The 13175-nt window shown below is 39.8% G+C and overlaps 1 protein-coding gene across 3 annotated transcripts in view; it reads left to right on the top strand.

The window, feature by feature from the left end:
* The window catches only part of LOC119653268 (cytoplasmic polyadenylation element-binding protein 2), a 575423-nt gene that overhangs the window by 550360 nt on the left and 11888 nt on the right, over nt 1–13175 (top strand). For all 3 annotated transcript variants that reach the window (XR_005249669.1, XM_038057890.1, XM_038057889.1), the window contains 4 exons: nt 7638–7750; nt 8202–8412; nt 8467–8552; nt 9198–9404. Coding sequence is in view for 2 of the 3 variants with exons in the window: in XM_038057890.1 (XP_037913818.1) it covers nt 7638–7750; nt 8202–8412; nt 8467–8552; nt 9198–9404 (617 nt within the window). In the remaining variant the exon portion in view is untranslated. The remainder of the gene's footprint in view (nt 1–7637; nt 7751–8201; nt 8413–8466; nt 8553–9197; nt 9405–13175) is intronic.

The raw sequence follows: 13175 nt of genomic DNA, 5'->3' as shown, positions 1-13175 counted from the left end.
AGTGGGTACGATTGCAACCCCCAAGGCAATTGACCTCCTTCTAATCAACGGGTGTCTGGCCAGTACGCATCCATTATTCGTTGTTATAGGCCAAAATATCCAGATCACACGTTGCAGACCTGAATTGATGAAACCGTAGAGCTTTTCATATAGCATTACAGAAAGAACACTAACGCGAAGACGCCTTAACTAGATGTTCCAAATTTTGGACAAAAGAGAAAAGGAAAATTTAGCACTGTTAGTACAACGGTCGAAATATAATTCGGTACCGCCGTCGGCACAAACAACGCTTCTTAGATATACAAATTGATCAACGCCTTCAATGTTCTGCAAATAGGAAGAGCCCGATAACCAATAAGACTGGTAACCTTGGTTTAGTTCGTGTATGTCTTCAGTCCAACTCTGCTAGTTTTCCAGTTCTAGATTTGGATAAGGTTGATGATTAGGCGTAGCCGAAGTCAGGAATGCCAGTATAAAGAATGCCTCCGATAACCTTTCGTACTTCAGATTTCTATGTAATTTTACCGCGGTGCAGCAACTGACGTTTTCCGACATCATATACCGCTCTGATTATAGCTATTAATTTTTTCCTGTTTAAGCTATTCAAAACTTTCTCAAAATGGCTGAAGATCAAATGCGGTGAGCGGTTATCTAAAAAAGCAAGAATTCCGGGGTCATCGATTCCCTTCGAAATCTACAGGTTGCCAACTTGCTGACCAAAAAATGTCTATCCCTTTTCGTCGACTTTTACGAAAAGCAGAAAGTACTTTGCGTGTAATGTTAAACCCAAACTTACAGGGCACTTACTATTGTCTGGATGCCTTGCGGTAAACAAAAGAAAATTGGAAACGCGCAAAGAATGTTTTAATTAGTTGCATACCTTTTCTCTCCACATGCCTTATAAGCATCAGTCGAAAATTAAAAAAAAAATCGTAATGGCGGCGTTAATTCTACCCCCAATATCACTCGTTTTCATAAACAACGTAGAGTATCATATATCGGAAACAAGTAGTCCTTCAAATTTCACACTTATTTCGTGTTAGCGAAAAAACTGCAGTAATTTCCCTAAGGAAGGAAGGAATTTTTAGGTTTTGGAAATCATAGTCAGATTTCTATGGTCTGTTGTTTTCAAATGCCGATCGCCAAAAATTATAACGGAAAATTGCTGAGTAATTCGATGAATAATCCGATTGTCGTAGTCACCGATAACAGAATCGATTAAAAATATTTTATTGCAAAGTATTTTTCCTGCGTGCTTTCGAGGTTCGGATATTCAAGTTTGAAATCGCAAATTTGAGTCACGGGCAGTCCTGACACTTTTAAATTGAAACTATAAAATTGTTATTTTTCGAATGTATTCTACCGAGTTAAGTCAGGTGAGTAAAATCTTTGTGTAATGAAAGGGAGATAGTATTTGAGAACCAAGAACCCCGGCCCCCATCTCGTCGAACTGCTAGCATTCGAGTTATCTAATGATTTGGCGATTTACTTAATTCGTACTTACTAATGGTGTACAACTCCTCCGATCAAATCCTTCTCTGTCGCTCGATATTTCTCTTGTCATCCCTTCATTACCATAGTTCCTTATAGACAAACTTGACATCAATTTCCAAGTTGATCTCGGTAGACTCCTTAATCTCTTCTTACTAAATACAAGTATTAACCCCATCTAAGAAAGTGGGGATCATACTTATGCTCAGAACTACTGCCTTATCTTACTACTCTCAACTTAGTCCACCTGCTCCAAAATACTCGATAGATATGTTAATAATCTTTTGACCACGAAATGCGGCCACCTTATGGCAACAGGAGAGACTCCGTGAAATAGTCGATTACTGTTGTTTTTAAATACCTTATTTCAAGCAGTACGTTATCTGCAATGATTTCTCTGAGGCTCTTAAGACGTGGAACTCCTTTACAAAAAAAGAACTAATAAATACCTGGCCTGCTTTACACAATTTGTTTATGTATCCTTCCTAATTGTCATTAATACAAATTTCGACTGACGTCAAATCTACGAATAGTCCAAAGGAATTTTTATCCAGTTTGATTAGGTTCAGTTGCTTAGTCGAGAGCAGTATTAACTTTCTGTTTCATACACGATCATTCGTAAAATTAATTTGGAGAGCTACTTTCGGCGTTTGGCTCGTGCCATACTAATGGAAAATCAGTTTTACCTTTACTGAATTTCCATCATTTTTCCACAGTTTTCCTTTTTTAAGTCATACTGTGTACATTTCAATTCTTCTGCACCCTAAGGCAACTTCTTTCTTTAACAATATTTCTTTTAATTTCCTAATACGAACTTCCTATGCAGGAAGTGCAAAGTTCACAAATTTTATAGCTTGGCGAATCATTACTTTTAAAACACCGAACCACCTCGTCTATTGCTTATAACGTGCCCTGTACGTACTTCTAATAGCTGAAATTGTTTCTGTTTTTTATTTTGCATTTCCCTACTGCTATCTCGACGTTTTCGACATGATCTCCACTGCTTCAACTTTCTGTCGCCTGCTTACCTCCTGGAAAACTTACCTCTACCATTTCGCAGGTTACAAGATGTGCTGTTCTTTCGGTTTTGGAGCCTTCCACATCGCCCTGTTATGCTACATTGTCATCTGACGCCAGCTTGTTCCTTTGTGTCATTTGGTACACCTCAAACCGATCAGGTCACCACAAATGTGCCCAACGTGCGGGTCGAAATTTGTTTAATTTCACAGAATCAATCATCAATTACTTTTTGCAGCCTGTCTCATTTCATTCGATCATTTTGACCATACCCCACCTTCCAATCTTATGTTCACTACAAATAGTGTCCGTGAACCTAAAAGGATAAGTTTCTTTTGCGATGCGGCCCGATGTCGGTCGTTGGTCTTCTGAAGGCTTAATTTCAGAAAGTACCCTGCCGAGAAATTTCGAAGATAATCATTATTTCTCTGAGTTTACCTACCAAATACTCCCATGACAATATCCACCGCATAGTTTCATGATGCTTAAAAGTTCGTTGGAAATTTTACTGTTATTGACAAAGTTACTGGAGGTCAAGATACTCTTTCCTTTGAATTCATTGTACCCCATCATAAAATGTCACCATCATAGTCTAATGAATAAACTATTATACTATACTAGATGCATGCACATTTACAACCATATATCAACACACGGTTACTCAAATATGTACTCTTACATAAGAACTCCAGAAAGCCACCCATAACCGAAGGGTAGAGTTTCTCTAGAAATGCGTGCATGCCTTGTGGCTATACCCCAGAAGGCCTTCCTCGCCTGAACTTTTCCTTTCTTTTCTGTTCGGTTGTAATCCTTTGTTGTTTCATTGTGAAAATCTCGGTATTCTGTGACTTAAACTCTTTTTTGTCTAAGACAAAAGGCTAATATGATTTGATCATTGCCGAAATCACGGAGGTGGTTGACCAATGATTTATTTTTCCGTCCACAAGTGCCCATCCTTAACCGTTTTTCCAACTCCAGGTTGCGATTACGCAACACCCAGGAGTAAAATTTAGAAGATACAAAAAAAGAGTACACCGTGATCAAAGAAAATTTTCAATTAAACGTTAATTGCACATAGATGAAAACACCTAAACCAGGTACCATTAGTTCTTGAAAAGGTGACCAAATCTTATGACTGCGCGCCCATTTTGAAATTAATCTCCAGTGTTAAATTCTAACCAAATCTTTGCTCAACGAAGATGGAGAATAAAGACTGTTTTCACACATCATTTGAATCAATCCGATAATTAAGCGGCCTTATTAACCCTTGGTGAGAGTCGACTGAATGAAACGATCCTATTTTGGAAACCGAGGCACTCAAACCTGACGAAGCAAAGGGGCTGATAGAATAGCACTCCAAAACTCTAATGCTATAATAATTGACCGAAGCCCATAACATTGTGCCTTCGTGCATCAAAACTCTTCTGAAAGGTAGGATTGTAAGGCTTCACTTAAACTGAGACGATTCGGTTGGCAAACTAATTGTCCATCAAGAATAGGAATACGGAAACGCTAATGAACTAAGGGATTACTTCTTGAGCCTCTCAAGTTCAAAGAAAGTGAGCAACAGGAAAAGACAAGCATTCATTTTCTAGACTCTTAACTTCCTTAGTCATGAGACAATAGCGCAGATGTTCGAATTATGTCTTCTGCTCTTAGAAGGCTTAAATTCGCAAAGGCAAAATGCACTAGTGTCCTTACCTATTAGTTCAAAATACTCCTACTTTGGATTAAAGACCTCTGCACCAGTTCCTTCTGCTGTGGAGGACCTGTGGGTGTACCAGGTTATCAATTAACGGTTTAAGCAATTGTATGCTACTATTCCCCCCAGTCCGCCCTGCTAGTCAGTCGTGTTTTAGATTTCTTGAACTTCAAGGTCACGCTATCCCTCGATATCAATAAAGCAGAGTACCACCTGGAAACAAGTTGGATCTTCCTTCGGTTTATGCAGTTCTTCTCCTTGGACATTCGCCTGCGTCTACATATAAAAATCAAGAGACGTAAATGTCAGGAAAATTTGCTTGGATGTCGTTGAACATGACCTCATAACCCCAGTTATTCACACACAAGCTAGTGTTTGAAGTTGTGTTCATTGTACCGAGTCTGATTCGGTTGCCCCAATTCCTGTTTATATCCAATGTATATTATGGGGATGGGTAATAAAATTATAATGCTCTCGTTCTATGAACCTGCAAATTATCAAAGTGCTTAAAGCTTTCTCACACGCATATAACATATTTGCGAAGGGCGTTTTCCGGGTTCAATTTTTCCCTAGGGTAGCTTCCAAATATTTGACCTGTTTAACTTCTATACAATTTAGTCTAATGGTATTAGATGGGTTGATGCTTAGTACTGTCACCCTCGACCAGTTACTAATAATCAATGCCAGTTGAATTCTATTACATAAGAAACCCTCCTACTTACCCCTACAGATTAATACTTTACACCGGTATGGACCTTTACTCCAATATTAGTGTCTTCTAAGAGTTCGTATACTCCTACACACTAGATTAGCAGTCCCCCATTCTGTAGGCAAACTTAGGTTATATTCATGGCAAGACATTTGGTACCTGTTGAAGGTTGTATAGGGTACTTTTTAGAGGCCCAATTTTTTTAATACAAGACAGAAAAATCTACAAAATGCCCACCGTTTAGGTTTTGGCAACTGCATCTTGAGGGCTTCATCCAGTTGGCCCAATTGTACGCCACTTTTCCAATATGACGGGCTTAATTTCACAAATATTACGCCGAATGCTCACAAGCTATAATTTATTTATCAACAAGGCAGTAACTTAAGATATTCCGACAACAATGCTCCAATGGACCCGTATTATCCACTTGTGAGATAATTTGGTCACAAAAGAATTCTCTATAAACTAATTGATATATATTTTTTTCTTCTGTTATGTATGTCATTTTTGGCTTACTTTATAGTAGGAAAGAAAAACTAAAAAAAACACTAAATTTGTTTCTTAAATGCGGAATAAAAAGTTTTTATTGCTCATTGCCGGTATTTCGAGGACCAGTTCTCAGTGACTATTAGTCTGGACTGCTTATATGCCAGCTTCGGTTTAGTTTTTTCCCCCACTGTAATTAATATAGGGAACCAAGAAATGGCGAATGAGTTGCTTGCGGCACTGGACTTGACATTTACGTGTCTTTATCGTTCGAGATTTTCTCAGCCCAGAGTACACCGATGACACTGTGGAGACAGGTATTGACGAAGGTTTGAAGCCTTTGGTTAACAATGGAAGTCACTTTCATGAGCTGCTCCCATATAGCAGCGCGGAGAGAACACTGACACCGAAAACCTCAACTTGACATTACATTTCGAAATTTTAGATGAAATGGCGAAGGGATCTAGCACTGAGGACCTAGGTTTTGTTGGTGTTTATCTTCGGACTGACTCTGTTTGTTTCTCTTTCTAAATCCAATGGCATTCAACATCACCCATGACCCGGTGAGAACACATATATATCATAAGCCTAGTCTAGGTGTTTGGGGAAAGATATCATGGTACGTCAGACTTCACCGATAACAAGCAGGAATTGTATCAGCCACAGAATTCGATCTTGCCAGATTCCGCTTTGAACTTTAAATTCCTCAGAGATTTTACCTGGATGCAGCATGTGACATTTTGCCCCATCGCTCTGATAATAGCTATCAGTTTCTCCAGAATTTCCCTCTAGCCCCTTCTGAAACGCTCTCTGTTCCCGCCGTCGAAAGCTTTCTCGAAATCGAAGAAAATCAGGTAAAGCGGTGGTCTGAAATTCGCACACTGCTGCAGAATGATCCACAAAGTGTTGATGCGGTCAATGCAATTCAGAACAAAACCAGTCTGCTCTCTACCGATTAACTTTTCGAGATCTTTTAGAATATTTGCGATGGTAGGAATCACACAAATACCGCTCCAGTTATCGCGCTCAAGAAGGGTTTACACAGATTTTGTGTGCGCATCTTTTATTTGAACGAAGGGCTCTGTGCGTTTGTCGAATATTTTGGAAACCAATTTCCACGATTTGCAGACGTTGTTTAGGTGTTAGTTTTTTCCATTGCAATTTACCAAAGCATACGAATAAAATCTCAATTATATGTGCCCTGAATTATAAGTGCTTTGGCAGATGTTTAAACGGGAAGGCAGGTTTATTCCCTGATTCCCTGCAAATAAAGGTATTTTGTATTCCCCGATGCGGTGTGTTGTCGAAAGGACGTCATCACCAAAAAACACGCAGTTTTTTCTTTAATATTCATTACGTAGAATAATATATCTGTCAATAGGGCAGTGTTACCCGATTAGAGTTGCTCGGTAAGCATGTTGGCATGGGTTTGTAAGATCACGAGTAAGAACGTCAGTTCAAATGTATTAGGTGTCCAGTATCTTTTCCACTTTTCTAGTACGACGGATTTTCTTACTTCCCTGCCCCTAGTGTGTATCCCAAGTCTGCATTTGCCCTTGCGCCCATCAGAGACTACTGTAGATGGTTTCTTGGCCCCTTTGGAATAGTGCTGAGAAAATACCATCCTCTTCAACTTCTGAGTGTACCTCTTCAGCTATTTTTCAGTTTTTCTTTTTCCTTCCTCTGTCTGCAATTAGGATGTGTGACAGAATGTTACTGTCCTCTATCCTGGGATTGAATGAGTTTTGACAAGTGCGCCCTGCCTCTTCATTCTCGGTAAATGACGCATGTTCCTTTTTCAGACAGAGGATATTATTCCATCCTTGACTAAAAACTTGTATAGGTTGGATGCTTCTCTGCTGTTATCACTGTATTTCCTGAACTGAAGAGTGAAGTGCTTCTTGATCGTACTGATGTACGTCATCACTTAATGACTTTTCAGACCTCTATTACCACGTTTGGTACATTCCTGCTCCCCCAGGTTAACACCCCTCGAGGTGTTATCGTCTTAATCGCTTTCTACCCTGGCTTAGTTGAGAGGAAGTCCCCTCCTTCTCAACTAGGACAACTGTTGATATACTGCCGATGGATGAGGACGGTGTTTTGTTGTAGGCTTGCCTGATTCCAACCTCAATACGTTTACAGTAACAAAGTTAAAAGTAAATAAAAACATATATTTTGAAAAATCATTTATTTCTGAAAACTGTTGCTCTAATTTACACGTATTTTCAGATGAAATTACGACATCCTTCAGACGTTTTGGACCACTCGTTGTAGATTGGCCACATAAAGCCGAATCGAAGTCGTATTTTCCACCGAAGGGATATGCGTTTTTACTCTTCCAGGTACGTAACAAAATGTTTATACGACTACATAACATACAAGTTGTGATGAATTACCTACAATCTGCTATCCAAATTCGTTTTCATAATGCTACACTGAACACGTTTACTTGCGGAAAAATCCTTCCTCAGAAATTACATTTGTGAAGTGAACTAAATTCATTCATTCAAGAAGGAAACTTTAGCGAGGCACTGCGCAATGCCATGCATTATTTATAGTTACTTTCTAAGCACCACTCGCGTTGGTGACTAATTAAAAAGTCCATGAATAAAAGCAGCAACATTGTGGATATCTTATGATGTTCGTTAGTTATGTTACCGTTGTCATCACGATATACATACATTTCCCTCTTTATCTCGAAAAAGTATGTATTCTGGCAGATGTGCCCGGATTACCGCACTCACAAATTAGAGCCCATGTTCATGCGTTGACAATCCTCTTATAAATTTTCAGGATGAAGGAAGCGTTCAACAGTTAATTGAGGCATGCATCACGGACGAGGAAAAATTGTATTTATGCGTCTCTTCGCCCACAATAAAAGACAAACCTGTACAAATTCGACCCTGGCGTTTGGCTGATGCTGATTTTGTCCTTGATGCTTCCATGCCGCTTGATCCACGGAAGACTGTGTTTGTTGGTGGTGTCCCAAGACCACTCAAAGCGGGTAAGTTTCATCTAATTCCTCACCTCGGATTTTGGCTAACACTTTACGTTACAGTTGAACTTGCAATGATAATGGATCGCTTGTATGGAGGAGTCTGCTATGCCGGAATCGACACCGACCCAGAACTGAAATATCCAAAGGTAATGGGATTCATCAAAGTATCTTCACACCCCTATGCCACTTCTTAATTACTCTTTTTGAATTAAAAATTTAATTTTTGAACAAAGAGCTGAACGGTTGAATTGCTTCCGAAATTTATCAATGCCCAGCCCTTCGTTTTAGCAACTTTCTGCACCATTGTTCAATGGTGGAGAAAGCACAGCATGCACATCACTGAGCCTGTTTAATTTCTTTTCCTGGCACATTTCAAGATAATGGCTATTGGTGATTGCCAATAATTTCAGCGTAATTATCTGGTGAGAATCCAAACAAATTACCAACATAAATGTGAAATTAGTTCGCATTAAGGGCCATTAGCCAAACGTTAGACACCACGCACAGCCTTGGGCCGGAAAACTGTGCCAATAAAATAGCTCCACGTTGAATGCATATGTCACGGCCGGATTAATATGTTTATGCTGTGTAAAGTAGTTTTTGGATTCATAAAGGGCTAATTACGTTTTGATTTATGTTGTGAATGTTTTGGGTTCCACCAACATTGTGGAATAAATTAGATATAAAATGTTGCATGTGAGATTGAAAAACTTAAGTCGGGCATTCTAGTTTTTGGCTTAAATACGATATAAATTATGCAAGTGATTTAGAAATACTTTTTTGGCTTTTAGGGCGCTGGTCGTGTTGCGTTTGCCAATCAGCAAAGTTACATAGCAGCAATATCGGCAAGGTTTGTACAGCTACAGCACGGAGACATAGACAAACGCGTTGAAGTAAAACCCTACGTTCTCGATGATCAGATGTGTGACGAGTGTCAGGGACAACGTTGTGGCGGAAAATTTGCTCCATTCTTCTGTGCAAACGTTACGTGTCTTCAGGTGAGTTGGAAATTTTATAAATTTTATAATGTTACATTTCGTTAAGAACTGCTCGCCCCCATTGGATGCGGATAAAAAGTATGGCTTAGGACCTTCTTCGCCATACCTTTCAATTGAAAGATTTTCTACCTTCTGTAACGAGAGTGGAGCATGGACTGGAGGTCGATGACAAAACTAGCATTTCTTAATGTGCGAGGGATTAAATCCATTTTGAAAATTCGAAACTCTTCCTCGACGAGAGGCAAATTTCAATTATCAATTGGCACCCAGCTAAAGCACCAAAAGGAATTTGCCTGTCTGTCCACAGGGCCGAAAGTTTTAACTTGACCCACATTTTGTTGGCATTTGTGGGAATCACGCAAAGAAAATTTAGGCCAAGTTTACCAAAGTATCACCTACTTGCCATGTCACTAAAGAGGTTAGAATCTAAGCAATAAATTCAAAAATTTTTTTACAGAAACATCAGCTATGCCTTTTGTGTTTTTTGGGCTATCCATTTACACATACGTAAATATTCATATTCGAGAATTAGTTATATATTGGCTTTCATCAGTTAATTGGAAATAAGCCAAGCGTTTAAAATAACATTAGCGCTGAGCGGATAACGCGAACCAAACAAGGCACTTAATTGGCATAGACGCTTCTACAGCAATTCTCAGAGACAGAGTAAGGTGACCGATTATTTAGTAGTACAGTGTGGGAGGAACCTAATGACACCAGTAGGGAATCCAAATTGACGACAGAATATAATTTATTTTTTTGTCACACATAAGACGCTTATGACAAAAAATAAAAAGATCGGTTAACTTATCTTACAACGTGCCAAAGCTGCAAGGCTAGCAAAGTTACATGAAAAGAGTCATTTATTCGGTATATCAAAATCGGTGGTAGTAACTCAGTTATCTTCCCCAATCAACAGATTAATAGCAAGAAGAGAACATAATAGTTGCCTCGGTATTCTCATACTAATAAGGTGTGAAACCTCTGCGGATGTAGGAACTAAGGTATTAAGTAGTTTCCAACTTTTAATAAATTTACCATGATGCGAGTGTTCTTCTCATTTTTTCGGAAAATAGTAAACTCAATTCTAGAAGTGAGAAGCTATTTAATTTCGTCCAATCTTATTACTGCGAAATTGGTTCCCTTCTCTACTTATTTACCCACCCAGAGTAAGTGAAGTAATTGACCTTACAATTTTTCGTCTTTCTGCCAAAATCCTATTATTAAGAACTTAGTTTGACAATTACGGGCAAAGAAACTGTAATACAAAGACGAAATCCAAAGAAAACTGTTTGGGTTCAATGAATTTAATGACATTAAAGTGCAGCTCCCTTCCCGAATAAGGGCATCTGTGGCGATATAGCAGGGCAAACCAAACTCTCAATCGCACACTTCTTGTATGCTTTCAAGATGGTTGTCCTATTACCCGAGGTAAAGGATGTAAAACAGTTTCCCGGTAGAAACAAAAATAGCAAAAGCACAGCGAATCAACTCAACCGCTGGACACTGCAATGAAAGCAACTATGGGAGCATAAGTTTACGGGAGTATTTTCTGACTCTCGGATCGCTTGTCCCACGTCCCAATATAAGGGTGATGTTACAGCATTGCAAGACATGTGCTGGAAAGAGGCCGGTTTCCTGGAAAAAAGCCACCATATATCATAGTGGCCATCGAATAAACGATGTGCACCGAGTAGGTTTCCCAGTCGGCAAGAAATGAAATGTTATCGAAATCATAAGCGAAAAGTTACATACTCTGCGTTTGCGAGGCAAATTTAGAAATATAAGCTTCATTAACGGCCACGCCCCTACAGAGGAGACTGCAGAGTCTGAGAAGGATTTCTTGTATGAGGCAGTCGAGCGGACCTTCGAAGCCTGTCCCAAGTATGATAACAAAATTATATTTGGAGATTTTAACAACCAAGCCCGCACTCAGGCGGTACGTTGGCTCCCATAGCTTACATAAAACCTCGGATTATTCAATTAGCAGTATCGCACGAAATAGCTTTTGAAAGCACCTGGTTTGCGCGGAAAGCGGTTCGCACACTTACGTAGACCTCTCCAGACTATCTCCACTTTCAACCAAATTGACCACCTATTTATTTAACGCCGCCACCTTTCCGCCTTGATAAATGACAACAAAAAGGGGGGAGGTGGGCAATATAGACTCGGATGACTAGAATTCCCTCTGACAATCACGTGAGAGTGAATACTGAAGCAATCCATTACCAAGTCCCCCGTTACACCTATAAAGGGGAAATGGGTACTGCAACAACCGCAGCTAACAAAAGTCCAAGAGATCGAGCATCAACAAATGATATTTGTTGTATGTTGTTCATTTTATCATTGATACAGCCACAACCGCAAAAAAGTCGGAACGGCTGCATCGACGATGTATGTAAGCTAACGACGAAACAAAAGCAATGCTGCACTCTCTAAGAATGCGGGCACGCGTAGAGGGCTATCACGAACTCCACCGAGTGGAGAAGTGACTTCACAGACGAAAAAAAGAAGCCTGAGAGAACCAACAGATTTCTGAACTTGAAAAGTACAGGGAGCAACCGCACTAGTTTTACCTACAAGTCAGCAGGATGAAGCCTTACACACCTCCATGTTCATCCTATCGAGACAAAGAGGAAAATCTGATTTCCGACAGAATGGCCATCTGAAACGATGAGTTGAGTATTTTGATGAACTGCTCAACAACTGACCAATGTGCGATGCCAGATAAAAGCAGCAGGATCAACGTTAGGAACGGTCTAAGACAAGGGGATGCCCTTTCATGCGTCCTAGAAAAGTAAACCGCGATGCAAATATTAATACAAGAGGAGCCATCCTCTTTTTTGGCCCCCTACATGAGGATGGACGATTCCGTAGCCACGGTCACCGAATCCGCATTGGTGAGGATGATCTACCCCTGCAAGTCTGTACGAGCAATATATATGGTAGTGAAAGAAGATGTGGCAGACACTGCCTGAGATAGAGCGATAGCATAGGCCAGTATGCCAGATTGCTTTTATGAATATCGAATCGGTGGACCTCGGCGGAAAAATGGGTCTGGAGTTCTTTACTAAGGCATGGTGATGATGATGATGATGCTTGCAATGTAGATGGTTTCTGGCTATTCAGCGTCCAGATTTGTGCCTAATTTTGGCCTCCCACATTATTATGATATAAGTGTATCTTAAAATAGACAATATACATTTCGAATGCACAGGCCCAAGAAATCTATTCCCTCCATTACCAGGACAAGAATGTATCTGTGGAAACAGTTTTCAGATTTAACTTGACATAAAATTTGGTTGGTTTATGTAGCAAAACAGTTAAGAAGGTTCAGTTGGCTCAGTCAACTATGTGCATAATAAACACTAACACGATGTGGTGATTCGAAACCTATACGAGGTATTTTTTTAATGCTGACTTCAACACCAAACGGTACCGTTCAAATAAGCCAAGTGCTCTATAATCTTCTTTTCAGAAGCATACCTAAGATGTTCCAGGAATGTTCTGGCCAATGTTGGCTCACTGGCTATCGGCAATTGAATATGAACGTGTGCAAGAGTTACTCACTCTTCACCACACCCGTTCACCATTCTTTGACATTTTCCTAGCTGGGGTTTTGGTAGTAAAGCATTTTGATAAGGCGAATCTTCGTTGCAGTACAGTTTTTTGGAGTGCCATCCAGTTCTACCACCACCAAGAGAAGTCTGTTGGTCTTTCGTGGTATTTATCGTATTGTTGTTTTTACTCAGCACTTATCACCACACAACA

Source organism: Hermetia illucens, chromosome 3, assembly GCF_905115235.1.
Source record: "Hermetia illucens chromosome 3, iHerIll2.2.curated.20191125, whole genome shotgun sequence".
Taxonomy (NCBI): domain Eukaryota; kingdom Metazoa; phylum Arthropoda; class Insecta; order Diptera; family Stratiomyidae; genus Hermetia; species Hermetia illucens.
This window is presented reverse-complemented; position numbering and strand designations above follow the sequence as displayed.